At 52.2% G+C, this 15,111-nt stretch overlaps 2 protein-coding genes across 5 annotated transcripts in view; both read right to left on the bottom strand.

Moving 5' to 3' along the window:
* ARID5B (AT-rich interaction domain 5B) overlaps positions 1 to 1,496 on the bottom strand; it is a 117,747-nt gene extending 116,251 nt beyond the window's left edge. For 2 of the 4 annotated variants that reach the window (XM_039553624.1, XM_039553627.1), the window contains exon 1: positions 937 to 1,271. In XM_039553624.1, coding sequence (XP_039409558.1) covers positions 937 to 1,227 — 291 coding nt within the window. In that variant the 5' untranslated portion in view covers positions 1,228 to 1,271. Of the gene's footprint in view, positions 1 to 936; positions 1,272 to 1,377 lie in introns of those variants that run through there. The other 2 variants (XM_039553625.1, XM_039553628.1) reach the window with 2 other exon arrangements.
* A 3,330-nt stretch (positions 1,497 to 4,826) lies between these two features.
* Positions 4,827 to 15,111, bottom strand: part of CABCOCO1 (ciliary associated calcium binding coiled-coil 1) — a 263,455-nt gene continuing 253,170 nt past the window's right edge. Inside the window, exon 9 of the transcript XR_005602171.1 lies at positions 4,827 to 15,036. The gene's annotated coding sequence lies outside the window, so the exon portion shown is untranslated. The remainder of the gene's footprint in view (positions 15,037 to 15,111) is intronic.

Here is a 15,111-nt window from a genome sequence, read left to right as displayed (position 1 = left end):
GTACGCGTGTGTGCGAGCACACGGCTACGTCCGCACCTACAGCCACGCGTGCCTCCGCAAACAGCCCCCCCGGCATCTCCAACACAAGTTCCCCCAAAACATCTCGTCCCCCCTCCCGCCAGATCTCCAGCCCCTCTCGGGGACCCTCTCCATCCCTGCAGCTCTGCCTGGGGACCTCACCCGTCCCCCGCCCCAGAACACGGACTGAAGCAGTGAATTTGAAAGGCAGATAGCGGGAGGGCTCGGGGCTGGGGCGGTGCGGGACTGCGCGGCCCCATCCCGGGCTGCGCGGGGCTGCGCGGCCGCCGGCGGAGGGTGCCGGCGCGCAGCGCATTTGCGCCGGGAGCGCGGCGGCTCCGAAATACGCCCAGGCATATCTGCAAGTTATTTGAATGTATTATTCCCGTACCTGTCATTTATCACTTTATTCAACACGTCCCTGCCAGCTCGAGAGCGTTTGATCTCCCTCTGCCTCCATTTCGTAATTTCCGCCCTCTTAAACATATCGAATACTTAAAAAAAGCCCCGGACAATATCGAAATCCCCCCAACGTGTTTTTTCCCCGCTTTTCCGTGTGTTTTAATTTTTGGTGGGTTTTTTTTTTTGTTGTTGTTGGGTTTTTTTTTTGGTTTGGTGGTTTTTTTTTTTTTTGTTAATGAAGCCGGAGAAGGACTGGGCGAGCCCCGTACGCACTCCGCTGCCCGCCGGGCCGGGGGCGCCCCGCACCCCGACCCCCTCCCTCCTTCCCCTCGCCCGCACAAGTTCCCGGGCAGCGCGCACCGGTGCGCCCCGACGGCGCGGCCCCTCCGCGCTGCCCCGCCACGCACCGCAGGGAGGGGGACGAGGTGGGGGGAGCCAGGAGAGGGGGGAGCCGAGCCCGGGCATGCAGGTGGGGACGGGCGCGGGGGAAGGGGGGGCCGGCGCCGCGTTTACCACCTCGCCATGGTCACTGGTCCTGCCCTGGGGGGTGTCCTCGGGGAGAAAATAAAGTTTGGCGCTGGAGAGAAGTTGCCGGCTGGTGCGCTCCTCCCAGAGCAGCTGCAGCTCCGCGATGCAGGCGGGCTCCTCCGCGCGGCACCGCACGAAGAAGAAGTCGCCGAGGGAGAGGACCCGCGCCCGGCCACCGCCGCGGCGCTGGAAGCGGAACGCCCTGTAGAAGACGTAGGGGCCGTGCGAGCCGCACGGGGCGCCGACCCACTGCGGGGAACAACAACACGGCAGCGGCATCAGCGCCGGCTCCGCGCCGCGCCGCGCCGCGCCGCGCAGGGGCAGGAGGAGGAGGAGGAGGGCGGCGGGAGGGGAGCGCGGGAGGGAGGGAGGGGGCTCCGCGGCGGCGGGGGGCGCGGGGCGGGGCGGGGGCGCGGGGCGGCGCGGTACCTGCAGTGCGCTGCGCTCCATCGCGGCTCCGGCGCGATTGAACTCAACATTCTCCCAAACTTGTTGGCGTGAATGGAGCCCGGCAGGTCCTGGCAGGGCAAAGCCGGCCCCGCCGCCCGCCGCCCCCCGTCGCCGCCGCCCCCGCGCCGCCCCGCCGCCGCCGCCGCCTCCCGCCCCGCCGCGCGCGGCGACGCCCCCCCCCGCCGCCCGCCCCCCGCTCCGCCGCCCCGCCGACGCCCCGCCGCGTCCCGCCGCCGGCGCCACCCGACGCCGGCTGGGCCCCCGACGCCCGCTCCGGCCCGGCAAAAATGCCGCGGGGCGGCGGCGGGCCCCGGAGGGGCGGCGCGGAGGCGGCGGAGCGGCGGCGGGGCCCCTGCCCGCGCTCGGCGATTTTTGGGGGGCCGAAAGGGCGGGCGGGCGCGCTGCGGATCTGACAGGACCTGCCCGTATATGTCTAATATAAAGACCATTTCCTGCGGCGCGAGGGGCGCTGCTCGTCCGCGCGCGCCCGGCGGGGCCGCCCGCTCCCACCGCCCGCTCCCACCGCCCGCTCCCGCTCCCACCGCCGGCAGCCGCGGAGCCCACGCCAGGGGCTGCACCCCCCGCCGCCCCCCCGGCGGCCCGCGGAGGGCGGGCGGCGCGTCCCTAATTTATTTATCGCTGTTCCCCGGGAAAGGATGGAAAGTGGGTTATCGATTATATAAACATATCAATATTCATGGCGCTGCGCGGAGGGACGCGGCTCGGCCGGAACAGACAGCGCAGCCGGGGGAGGGGGAGCGCGGCAGCGGCGATGGGCGCGCTCCCTCCGCGCCCGCGGACATGGGCGCGCAGCGGGACGTGCCGGTGCTGCCGCTGCGGGGCCCGGGGCAATGGCTCCGCGGGCGCGGAGGGGCGCGGGGCGGCGGGCAGGTGGCTGCGCGCCCCGCGGAGGGGGGCGGCCCCTTACCTGCGCCCCGCCCGCCCCCTGCGGCGGCGCCGCACGTCGGGGAGAGCCGCCGGCTTTGCGCATCCCGCGCAGCCTCCGCGATCCTGACGCGGGAAGCTCGGGGCGCCGCCGGGAGCCTCAGCCGCGGAGAGCCCCGGCCGGCGACAGGGGCGGGCACCGCCGGCTCCGCACTTGGCTCCGCACCGGCGCAAGGGCCGCCCGCAGTGCCGGGCACGGAAAGTTCCCATCGGGGCCCCGGGAGCTGCAGTCCCGCAGGTAGATGCCGCTGCGGCCGGCGGGCTGCGCGGCCCCCCGCGCCCGCGGAGCCCACATCCGCCCAGCCCCGGACAGGGACGGGCGGGTCATTCTGGGGGAGCTCTGTCCTTCTCGCACTTTTCCCCGGGGGCTCCATCACTGCGCGCCAGCGCAGCCAACCCAGCTCCGCGGGGCGGGGAGGGGAGGGGGCACTACAAAGCGGCTCCGCGGGTACCAAGTCTTTCCCCCTCCAGGCCCCCCGCTTTCCTCAGTAGCGGCACTTCCCAATTTGTGGCTCATTCCCCTCCCAAGCCCCCTCCGCGGGTTCTGATCCCAGGGGGAGGGGGGCAAGGGCGGGCACAGGCTCGGAGCCGCCCCAGCGGGGCGCCGTGAAACGGAAACAAATAAATAATTAAATAAGCAAATAAACAAACGAGCATATAAATAAATAAATGAATGAAATCGTTAATAATGACGCCAGCGGTGACGTCAGCGCCGCGTGCATCGCGACACAGCGCGCGCCGCGGGGGGCAGCAACAAGTGCGGGCGGCGGAGCCGCGGCCGGGGCGCCCCCTGGCGGGCGGCTGCTGCCCCGGCCGTGGCGCGGGCGGCGGGGCGGGACAGAAGGACAGCGGTGCCGGACAGAGGGACAGCGGGGGACGGCCAGTGCACAAATCCCTCTGGGAACGAGAGGCCAACCCCGCTGCAAGCCGTGATGTTCGGTGACGGGCACCCCTATGTGAGGCGCAGGCGAGGACTGCCTTGGCCCAGGGCAGCGGGAACGGAGCAGGCACGGGAATTTGGGCAAGGTTCGCACCGGTGCCATGAGGGTGAGGGATTCACCTTGACATCCTCGGCGCCCGCACCTGGCTGGGATGCTTGGTGCTTCTCCGGGGGCAGGCTGCTTTTCTGCTGGTTCCTCTTGAGGAATTACCAATCCTTACAGTTTGTAAGAGGTTTCACCTTTCCCCACTTATATCCTTTTGAGATGCTCCGAGTGCCTGTCCGGTCTGCGGCCTCACGACTCGTACATGCTGTGAGCACTGGGGGCAGGCTGGGATACTTGTTGAGGACGGCAGGAAGCCAGCGGGTACCAGTGCTTGGGCTTCCACCCAGCAACAGCGCGGCTTGGATGGGCAAACCCAGCAGAACACCTCAGGACAGCTGCGAATAGCAGCACTTTTGGCCACTAAAGTATTGTCACTTTGTGCTTGGGAGCTCAGTCCCCTGGGGGGAGGATGTTTGTCAGGGACTGGGCAGGTATGGGAGGTGATGCAAGCGAGACCCGCACCTCCACACATCCCTGCAAAACAGGGAGTGCTGCTCCGTTTCACGCGCAGTGACCTCCTGGCTGGAATAACACGCATTTCTTCAGCAATTCACCTTTGTTTTCACTGACCTTGGCATGTTTAATCAGTTTTATTCTCACACAGGAAAAAACGTCCTCAAACGATTGTTACAATATATTGGGCACAAACAGGTTTTTAGTTGTTTATTCATTTTCTTTATCTCAGGTAGGGCTGCTCCTTTCCCACAACATATAATCAAGTATCAAAGAGAACTTCCCATCTCCATTTATGCCCAAATCCCTCTGCTTCTACCCCAGCAGCTGGGGCCCCCATGCCAGCCTTGAACTCCTCCCCACTTCGGGGAGCATCACTCACAGCTCTGATAGTTGCAGAGCCCCATCCTTCCCACCAGCCACAGTCTTCCTCCAAGCATCCCTCCAAACCATGGTGTTACAACCACTATGAAGAAGGTGGTGAGGCTGAATAACCAGGCAAGGGTATGCTTTGGTCCTCTCAGCAGAGGGATGATTATCCATCCGTGCAGCACGCTGGGAGGCAGCGGTTATGCAGGATGACCCAAGTCACTATTCCATGCACTGAGCTCCTGCAGGACCCCACCTAACCTTCAGTTGTAGAGGAGCTCACTGTCTGTGGGGCAGGAAAATGGGCCCAGTGTGAACAAAAGGAGGGTTCACCTTCTATCCCCCTGGCTCCAGCCCCCAGCCCTTGGTGTTGCTTCATCCGGTGCTGCTGGCCGGTAGGACCATCGGCATCCTGTTTGAGTTTCTAATGTTGGTAGCATTTGGAATGGGATAGCAACAGAGGCTGTGGCACTGCAGAAGGGTACATATTCCCAGCAGTGAGGGTATGCATACTCATCACTGCTCTGACATCAATTGTGTAAGAGCCTTCCCCTCCCCCTGGAAAACTCTTTATACTACAAAATAATAAATAAATAAAAAAAAATACAGAGCCTGTTTATGGCAGAAATTGAAATTCCTCATATTATCAAAAGTTGGATTTTGTCCTCCAGGCACTGAATAAGTTTCTTCATATGAATATTTTGTAACTTTCTCTGGCCAAAAGAAATGTGCAAAATGTTGTAATGTTTCTGTGCTTTCCTTGGACATTCCAGGCTTTTGCTTAAGCTTCTCATAAAAGACTATTTTCAGTGAAAAGGGGGGGAAAAAAAAAGCAGTCTACAGTACACTGAGTCAATAAAGTAGTGCAAAACCATAAAACACAGCAATGATAACAACAGAAGATCAGTAGATTACAAAGGAAATAAGATGGGGATCAAACAGAGTGGTAGCTGGAAATGACTGCATAGAAGCCAAAATAAGACTGGTCCTAATAAACAGCCAAAGTTGAACCAAAAAGCATTTGAAGTGTTAATTTATTAAATAACTTTATTTTCATGCCTTACAATTAAAAATAGTTGTGGTCAGGCATGTTGGGAGACAGGAAGCAGTTGGAGTCTTCAAGCCCGGCTTTGTGCTTGGAAGGGAACGCAGCCTGACCCACGCTGTGACGGGGCTGTGCCTGCACGGGGGGGCAGCCAGCAGTGCTGGGGGGCTCCAGTTCACTCACGGATTCTCTGCTCGGAGCTCTTCCCTTCCAGGCTTTTAAGACACAGACGAGTTTTATGCGGAGTGCCCAGGGTGGGAGATGGAGTCACAGCGGGGCTGTGAGGGTGATGCCAGCCCCTGCTCCTGCTCCGCACACAGGATGGGATGCAAAGCCCTGTGAAATTGCCATGAGGCCCCATTTTCACTTCAGCAGGTTTTGGGATCAGTCTCTTACTTTGGGAGCCCTTTAGATCACATGTTCGAATCACCAGCTCAAAGCATTAATAATACCAGGAGTCAGAGCATTTATCTTCCCTTCAAAAGATTCACCAGCCCCAATAAGTGACCAAACCAAGCAGAAAACCCTACGTGAGATCAGCTTTCAAACCCCATTCTTCCATTCATATGTGTATTTGGAGTTATTTTTATTTACCTTGCATTTCTTTTTGTTGCCCTGGCACTGTGTTTTTAATTCCCCCATAGCACTGCTAGCAGCTCGCCTGGAACGAGCACCCCACTGCCCCAGGGCTCCCAGATCAGGCTGCTTAAGGAAAATAATCACCACTGAGTAGCAAGATATTCACCAATAAAATAGTGACTGGTGGGACGGATCACCTGCACCTGCAGAAAATAGGAGGGTGCCCAGATGGTTGCAGAGTATTCTGAGACCCATAACAAGGGGTGCAGCCATGGGATGGGAAGAACCAGCAGCTGAGCAGCCCCCAAAATAATTGCTTTACTCTCACAGTAACTGAGCTGCAGCGGCTGCTAACTGCTGCCTGCAAAGCCGGTTTCATGTAGTGGCACAGGGTGATGGGTCAGCTAAAACAGAGCCCACGCCATTTCTGCCTGATCGGTTGCTAACCAAGATACACTTTTCAGAGGCTGTTAATTGAGTCTGATGAATTTTGCTCCGGTGGGACCTATTATGCGCAAAAACACGAGTGACATCAGAGCCATAACTCATAAAAATCAAGTCCCTGAATTACATCTGAGAGCAATATGAAAATGCAAGTGGGATTTCAAATGGTATCAAATAACTTTCTGTCATACCTTATTAATACCACAGAGCTAATAGAAACAGCTATATTATCATCCTAATGTCATTATACATATATAATACACATGCGCGCATACACACAAACACTCTGTGTAATTATAACAACATTATTTTGCTCACACGGCCTGAAAAATGTGATTAGATGGTGGCTCTGAAATGGCAATATTCAATCAGGTACGACTTGTATACTGACTCAGAGCACAGTCTTCTACTTATGTAAAATAATGTCTTGTTACGTGTGGTGGTAGCGTGGACAGCTGCGGAAGGAAGAGGGAGCTGAGGCCACGGAGATCATTTCATCTCATGTCACAAGGGCTGAACTGTCATTTCAAAGCTGAAACGCTGATACTGTCCAGTGAGCAATCCCTGGCTATCCTTTCCTGTGTGGATCGCTTCAGAAAAAATTTATCTGCTAAAAATAGCTGCCTTCTCACCAAATCCTGAATAAAATTTCACTGGAAGTGTTCCTAAATGTGACCAAACTATGTCTTTTATAATCATAAAGCTTGGAAGGGGATGTTGCCTGGTAGGACTTTAGATGGGCTTCACTTTCCGAACGACATGCAGGAAACGCACACCAGCCATTTCACATCCAACTCCTGTCAAATAATTTACCTCAACTGTTTTTAGTGAAAATATAAATATGTGTGTATATATATATATCCCTGCATGATGGGGATAGCTGGGGCTAGAAATATCACCGTAAGAATGCCAGGCCATATTTACCCAAGTCAGTGGTCAAAGCAAGTTGCTATTCTCAATGTGCCGGATTTGAATCGGTTTAAGTAAACAAGCTGACCTCTTTCCACTTAGCAGGTCTGAGCTGTCATGGCTTTTTTTTTTCTGAGAAAATTCCTTTTTTTTAAGAAATTTGGTGGGCCCCAGATAGTGGTAAGCAGTTGTCTCAGAGGGAGCAGCCAGTGCTGCTGGGGAGCAAGTCAGGGCAAGGTGGGCTTCCCAGGCAGGGGGATGCACCAGCCAAACTCAAATTTTGCCTTGTTTGCCCTGCCCTCATAGGAAAGCAGGGGACTCCACCTCCTTACTGACTTTGACTGCCTTCCTAATGCCTAAGTGCTTATGACAACTCTTGCTCACCTGTTTTGGGATTGAGTTTTTCTGTTTTCCCCAGTCTGGTTTGTGCAAGGACATTTGACCTCCCAGTTGTCGAGATCTTTCCTGCCAGCACTAGGATGAGATGCAGTGACACAGAGAAAGGATTCCTGAGGTCCCCTGACTACCTGCAGGGCTGGTGTGTCCACCACCATGACTTGCTCTTCCCTTTGCATGCAGATTTGTTCCCAGTAAGCGCTGGCAGTCTTCTGCAGTTATTCCCATGTCTTCATCCTTTACCTGAGCTACAAATGTCACAAAACTGATGAGTCAATCATCTGGTATGGTTTAGCAACATTTAACCTTTGGCTAAGCTGTCTTTGAGCCATTCCTACCTAGGCAAGGCAGCTCAGCAGATGAGCTGCTGGGGACTGTCCCACACTTTGCCCCCTTCCTGGTTTTGCCTGAAAACAGCTTTTGGCATCTGGTGCCAAGTGGCTGTGGAGGGGAAAACAAATCAGAATAGCTCCTGCTACCTCAACTCTATGGCCTGAAGGCTCCTTCTTGTCTCGCAGGACAAGTGGCCCAATAAGCAACTGCTCCTGTGTCCCAAGGTCACTGTGATTCCTCTCACTGGCATCGGGGGGATGGACATTTCTGCACCTCCTGCTGAGGCACCACCATCAATAACTACAGGTTATAAACACAAGATGTGTATGGTAAATGCTGGAGAGGATGCTGAAATCATTCCTCCTCCTCTCCATCCAGGTACACACATCAAACTAAAACACTAGAAGGGAAACTGAATTAATCTGCAAGTCCAGCTTTGCCAAACACATGGGGTTATCCAGCTGCTGTTTGCAGGGAGCAGGGATAGTTGCCATACCAGAGAGTCCTCTCCTCCTTTGCAGCTCCTCCTTTTCTTATCCAAGTGAGTGTTGGACACATTTGTGAAGTACAAGAATCTCTGAGGTCTAACCACCATGGATTCAGGCCCCTGGGGATGATAGTGTTGGTGGGGTTTTTTTAAATCCTCTTGAGAAACAGATGCTTTGGCTCATCTTCATTATACCTAGCCTGATTTATTTTAATTGCTCTGGGTATCCGGAATACTATGATTGCATAATCTCATGCACATGCCTTTAAAAGGAAGCCTTGGCTGCAAAGCCAGGAAGGCAATGTTAAATACGGAAAAAATACTATGCAAAGTCTCATTTATTTTGGAAATCACTGGAAAGAGTTCTACTGAAAAGTCACAGCAAAACATATGCCACATTTGAATAATGAGTTTGAGAGGTGCTTTACCTATCTTAGCAATAAAAAGGGATCTAAAAATTGCAGTCCTCAAAAAGAGCTCACTCCCAAGCCCTGAATTTTGGTGAAACCAGAGGACAGTGTGATCCTTGGTGACAGCCACAGGGAGGCCAGAGCTGGCTGCTGGGCACTGCGCCTGGCAGCAGTGCGTCCACCCCTACCAAAATTACCAGAAAACAGCAAACCAAGGGAAAACCCATTCTGAGCAGAGTCAGTGGCAACCACAGGCTCAGCATAGCAAGAAAGGAGGAGGCCTGATGAGTTCTGCACTTCCCAGGTTTAGGAATCCAGAGCTTCATCTCAATAAAACAAAGCAGGAATAACAGGACTGCAGAGAAATACCTGAACATCATCCACTTGTCTTATCTGATGCAGTGCATAAGATGTCAAGTATTGTCTGCTTGGGAAGAAAAGGTCTGCAGAAAACTTATTCCAGTTAGGAAAAAGTAGTATTTAAGGTACTTTACAACTGGACCTAGAATAAGTCTTTATTCTGAAGTCATTTCAACATCTTATCTGTTATTAAGTTGCTGCTTTTCTGGAGAGAGGTCCATACCGTACCAAAAACTTACTCTTTATGTGTAATTTCTTAATTTATCACATTGACCAAATTAGTATCTGCCATAAATACTGTTCCTGAAGAAGGCAATAGGGGTACTCTGTGAAAGAATGTGACAACACTAAAAAAAGAACTCCAAACCCTGCCTTTACCTGTGGCTTATTTATATGCTTCCCAGTCTTCTAGGGAAAGGAAAAGCCACAAGTTTTATAGGCTACCTACACTGTGTTAATTATTTAACAACACAAAACTGAGATTTTATTTTGCAAGAAACACAGGCAATTTGTCCTCATCAGCCTTAGCATCCACAGAGAAATGCACATGTGTGCTCTATGCCCCTGGGAACACCCTACATATCCTTCACAGCGAGAGAGGAGACCATAATCATATCTGCTGATTTTGAAGGAGAAATGTGAGCCTTTTTCACTTGGCATTATCTGGGATGTAACCAGATTTGTGCAGATTTGGCAGTACCCATTTGCCATACCAGACCCCAGAAGTGCAGTCAGTGCTACCATACCTGGCTGGCAGGTGCTCTGAGGGGCTGTGAGCAGGCAGCAGCCCCCCAATTTACAGGATACACCTTTAAACGCCCACAATTGGCTTTGGGTTTGCAGATGTTAATGAGATTCACGTTTGGGAGAAGGAGCCCACAGAGACTATCAGGAATATTAATGTTAACACAGGAGTTTATTAGTGCCTGCATGTTGAGAAGCGGGTAAGGAAACCCTCTGGGGTTTGTTGCACTATCAGCAATTATCATGCAAGATTCTGTTCCTGGTTTTCCTGCTGATAAGGCTTGGAAAAAAAGGCTTCAAGACTGGTCTTTGGGCACTGTTTGAGTTTTTAAGCCATGTGGATGTTCCCCCCATTGCCTTCTGCAAACCTCCATTTCTCAAACAAGAGCCAAGGGCTTTCCCTGTCCATCCCTCTCTGGAGATTTGCCATTTTTAGCTCAACAAACCCATGTGCCTTATGCTTGCAAAATTCCTATGTGCATCTGCCATCTCAGAGAATTAAAGTAACCCTTCAGGAGTGGGTCTGCACATCTATTCTGTTCATGTCAAGCCAAGCTACAGCCTTCTCTTCACTCCCTTCTCATGCTCCTGTCTCTGCTGGTAGGGAGGTATCCCCAGCATTGGACTCACAGTGGAAGCAACGTGGTGCTGTTGCTTATTCAGATGCCAAGAAGTCATCAGCAATTGGTTTCATGAGGAACAAACCATCAAGATGTGAGCGCAGGCTCTGGAAACCTGTCCCTGACACACCAGAAACCCTTCCTGCCCCTTCTCCTCTTTCTCTTTTAAGGGAGTAAGGGCTATAAAGCCTTGTGCCTTTTGTCTAAGTTGGGATCTGGTGCCGTGATCAGCCTTTCTCAATGGTTTACCTTCTTTTAAAGCTCTTCATATATTAAAGAAGGGGAAAAATAAAAAGGAAAGGAAGAAGTCCATGCTCTGGCTGGCTGATTGCAGTGGAACCTCTCAGCACAATCCAGGGATGCTGCCTGAGCAGACAGTGGTGCCATGGAATTCAGTGGGCTGGAGGCAGGAGCACTCGGGAAGAGGGGTATGCCTGGGAGGAGATCCACTTCTCCTGGAAGCTTCATTAAGGCTCCTCTTCCAGGAGGTACGGATAAAGATGAACTAGACTTCGCCAATTTTGTCATGAACCTGCCCACATCAGGTACCCGAGGAGCCGCAGCATGGGTGGGAAATTTCAGCCGTATTTACATTTGGAAACAAAATACAGCACAGGCACTTGCTCCGAGAGCTGCCCAGACCGGGATGAGGCCCCGTGGGCTCCAGCTGCAGGCGGGGCAGGCGTGCCCTGCTGCCACCTTGCTGCAGGCAGAGCCAAAAGCTCCAGCTCATTTTTCCCAGGTGGCACAAGCCAGGCACTGCTGGCCCCTTGCCGGGAGGTCACCAAACCTCCCCCAAGCACCCTTGGCCCAACGGTGCCTTCACCGATGGACGTGGTACCCTACTGGCATCCCCAAACACAGACGTACCAAGAAACCTTCCCAGCTACAGACAATTCCTTAAATGGGTCTTGGTTAAACTCCAGCTGCTCGGTGGGCTTTGAGAAGTGCAGCATTGCTGCTGGTAGAGCTCTTGGCTGTTACATTTAATTAAAGATTCTGCTGAAAGTTCTGCTTAAAATCACAATGCTTGCTGCTTAGAAAAGCGTAGGTGATTCCCCCAGAGGCCTGGCCAGCATTCCTGCTCCTATTGTACAACATTATTGATTAATCAAAACTAATGCTCACAGCTGTTGCCTGATGGATAATGTCTTTGGTGTTTGCCTGCATATAATTATTTACTACTTTATTGATGTTATTTATTTCTTCATTAAGTATTGTTGGCTGTTTAATTACGTGAAACACAACTGCAAGTGTTGCTGCTAAAAGCCATGGGAAAGGCTGCCCAGAGCTGAAATCTTTCAACCATAAACTCCAAAAATAAATCTAAATATAAAAATAGTGTAGCCAGCCTTTTGAGTGGAGGCCATCAAACCACAAACATGTTACATGTCATCTGGAGGCTGATGCCAGAGCACCATGTTCGGATAGATTTGCAATGCTGATTTAATTGCACATGGCAGAGGACTTCGCAGACCTGTAAATACGTTTTATTAGCTCTCCAAAACACATATGAGAGGTTATTATTTTATTCTTGGTAGCTGAATGTTTGAAATAAATCAAAGTAAAACTCTGATTTCCCAAAACTTACAGTCAGGAGTGCCTGATAAAGCTCCTTTCAACAACCATTCCTGGCTGCGATTTGAGGATTTCCCAGGGTGGCTGCTGGCCCTGTTCAGTGCCCCAGTGACAAACTGGGAGTCTCTCCAGGCTCTTCCCTCTGCTCCTCAGCTCTCTGCAAAAGACAAAGACTCAAGGGCCCCTGCACCCTCTCTGCCTCAGTATCCTGCTGCCCTCACTCTCCTCAGAAGCACCGGGCAGAGCTACTGCAGCAGGTCTGTGCCCGCCCTCACTGAATTAGGGAGCTGACATCTAATCCTTGGATCAACATGGGATGAGAAGGGATGTGCTGAGGTTTACTTAGCTTGTCACGTAAGACAAATTTTAACAGAACCACTTTTCTTTGCAACACCAAGCCATGGGGGTTTGGGGGCAAAATCAACATCTTAAATTGTATCTGGAAACCAACAAGCACTAAGGAGAAACTAGGTTTAAGATGCGTTGTGGCTCTGAGCAATCTCTAGGTACTTATCATTTTAAAAAACCAGCCAGGTACATGACTACAAATATGGTATTAGAGAACTTGGAAGGATCTTCTCAGTCTGCAAAATAACCAGAGGACCACAAGCCCTGCTGCAGCTCACAAATCATTAACACACCTATAACAGATCAGAAAGAGCCTCTGTATCTCCTTACTTGTAAAATAAAAATTCCTTCTCTCACATCCTCTCCAAACAGCCCCCATCAGGCCCTTTCCCCGGGGCAGGAGAACAAATTGCTCTGGCAGTCCTCGCCTGGGCATCAGTGCATTTGTTATTCAGGAGCTACTGGCCTGAATGTCTCTATGCAGCTCCCTGTAGATCTCCCGCTTACTTCTGAGGCAGTGCATTACCATCAGGGAGGACTTAGCCCCTGCTTCATGAAAAGTACATAAGACAACCAGGTGCCAAACCTCTAACTTCCCTCTGGCCCTGTCCTAGGGCACAGCCTCTGCTTTTCCCATGGGGGGACCAGACTAACGCCTGGCGCCGTCAGGTCACCTGCATCTGTTCCAGCTGCCTCAAGCCCAGAGCACAAGCACAAGTTGGTTGCAGGGCCTGAGTTCTGCCCATGCTCTCAATACATGCTCATCTCTTGTTTTAACTAAAACACATCAGGGAAAACCTGAGAGAAATAATAAGCAGAGAGGATGAATAAAAAAAATACCAAACAATGATGGGTCTAGGGAATTTGGTCTCCATTTCCCTCTTTGTTTCCTCCCCAACCTCCACGTTTTCATGCATTTCCTCTCTCTCAGGCCAGTTCTTCCTCCTGTCTTTTAAAATGTCACAATCTTTCCTGTATCCCTTGTGCCCACATTGTGAGGGTACCATTGGGCACCTTTCCAGCAGGGATGCATAGAGCAATAGGGAGCACAGCTAGCATTTTCAAAGGAAGTTAAGGAAATCTTTACGGAGAACTTGGTGAGAATTTGGCACTTGGCATCCTTTTGCTCCTTTGAAAGTCCCACCCTACAGGAACAATCTAAACAAATGTATGCCCCAATGCTGATAAATCCCTTTGGAGAGGTATCAAAGAAAATCTTGCTGGGTTTGGAGACCTTTGAAGAAAGGGAAATATCCTGCCAACCTGACGCTGAGATCTATCTTGTTCCACCATGTGGTCCAAATCATCAGAGTCCTCCACAGTTCCCTTTCCTCCTTGGGGTGTGGAGAGCAACACTGCCTTGCTGAAGAAAGGGATTTGCAGGCCAAGAGGACAGCATAATTTGAGAAAAATTCAAATGAAAAATTACTTAACAATGGAAGTTGTTACTGTGTCTAAAAATATCTCGGTGAGTCAGATTACTGAAAACAGCAAAGCTATGGAGCAAACCCCATAGCCTCTTCTCAGCAGTCAGCTGGCTTCATTCACTAGCTTGGCATCTCTTTCCCCTTATGTTTTTAATATCACGAGTGGGGTTTTTTTTAAGTCGACAGTAAGTTAATGTTTAATAGGTTGCCGTATACAGCTCTGGGTGTTTATGCATTCTCCGACTAGCCAAATTTGTAGAGCAAATTAAAAGTCTGTAAGACCAGGATAGGCAAATTACAGGTATTTGTTGCTCAGAAGCTATTGCCTCATTGTGTCCTGCATGCCCCCCAAAATAAACGGTTTCAATTATGTTTTCACCTTCCCCAGCAATATTAACACCTCTTGCCCTGCCAGCCAGGGCCATCGCTCCTTAGTCTGCATCTGTTACAGCTCTGTGCATATACACTTCCCGGGAATGTGCAACCTTGCATGGCACCGCAGTCCCAGGCTTTGCAGGGTAACCTATTAAACCCTCTGGCACAGGACCAGGTGCTCTGGAGAAGCATGAGAGAAGGAAAGGTGGGGACTATGGTGTTGTCAATGCCTTTTCATACTAATGAGATGGATGGGTGTGACCCTTTCTTCCACTGACAAAATATAAACAGTGAGAGTTTTCCACTCCCTGACGCTGAGTGAGCTGTTCCCCACTCCACGCCGGAGGGGTCTCACTTGGCTTCTCCAGTTTCACACATTTCACAACTTTGCTCGGTTGGTCTAAAGGTCCCAAGACCCCTGCCTCATTCAGAGCTGGCGCAGGTGGGACCTGGGCTCTGCCCCTGTGCCTGCCCTGCAGGCAGCTGCAAGGGAAGCCACCAAATCCCTCAAACCCCTGTGACACCGAGGGGAGAGCAGGGCAGCTCAGAGATGCCACCTGCCCCAATCACATGCTGTAAATCTGGATATCACCCACTCCTCATGATGCAATGGGTTCCTTTTTCACGTTGCTGAGGTCTCCCTGACGATGTAACCAGAGGTGGCTGATGTCCCCGTGCTGTTGCTGAGCCTACCAGGAAAGGGCAAGCAGATCCCCTCGTCCCACCTGTGCAGGGCAGCCAGCAGCCATGGCAAGCTGGCAGAGCTGGACCTAAGGAAACAAAATCAGATTTTTAGAAAAAGCCAATGTGTCTCATGTTGTCAATGGTAAAATTCCCACTGGTAG

Source organism: Corvus cornix, chromosome 6, assembly GCF_000738735.6.
Source record: "Corvus cornix cornix isolate S_Up_H32 chromosome 6, ASM73873v5, whole genome shotgun sequence".
NCBI classification, from domain to species: Eukaryota; Metazoa; Chordata; class Aves; order Passeriformes; family Corvidae; genus Corvus; species Corvus cornix.
The sequence above is the reverse complement of the archived record's forward strand: the minus strand, read 5'-3'. Positions and strand labels throughout refer to the sequence as shown.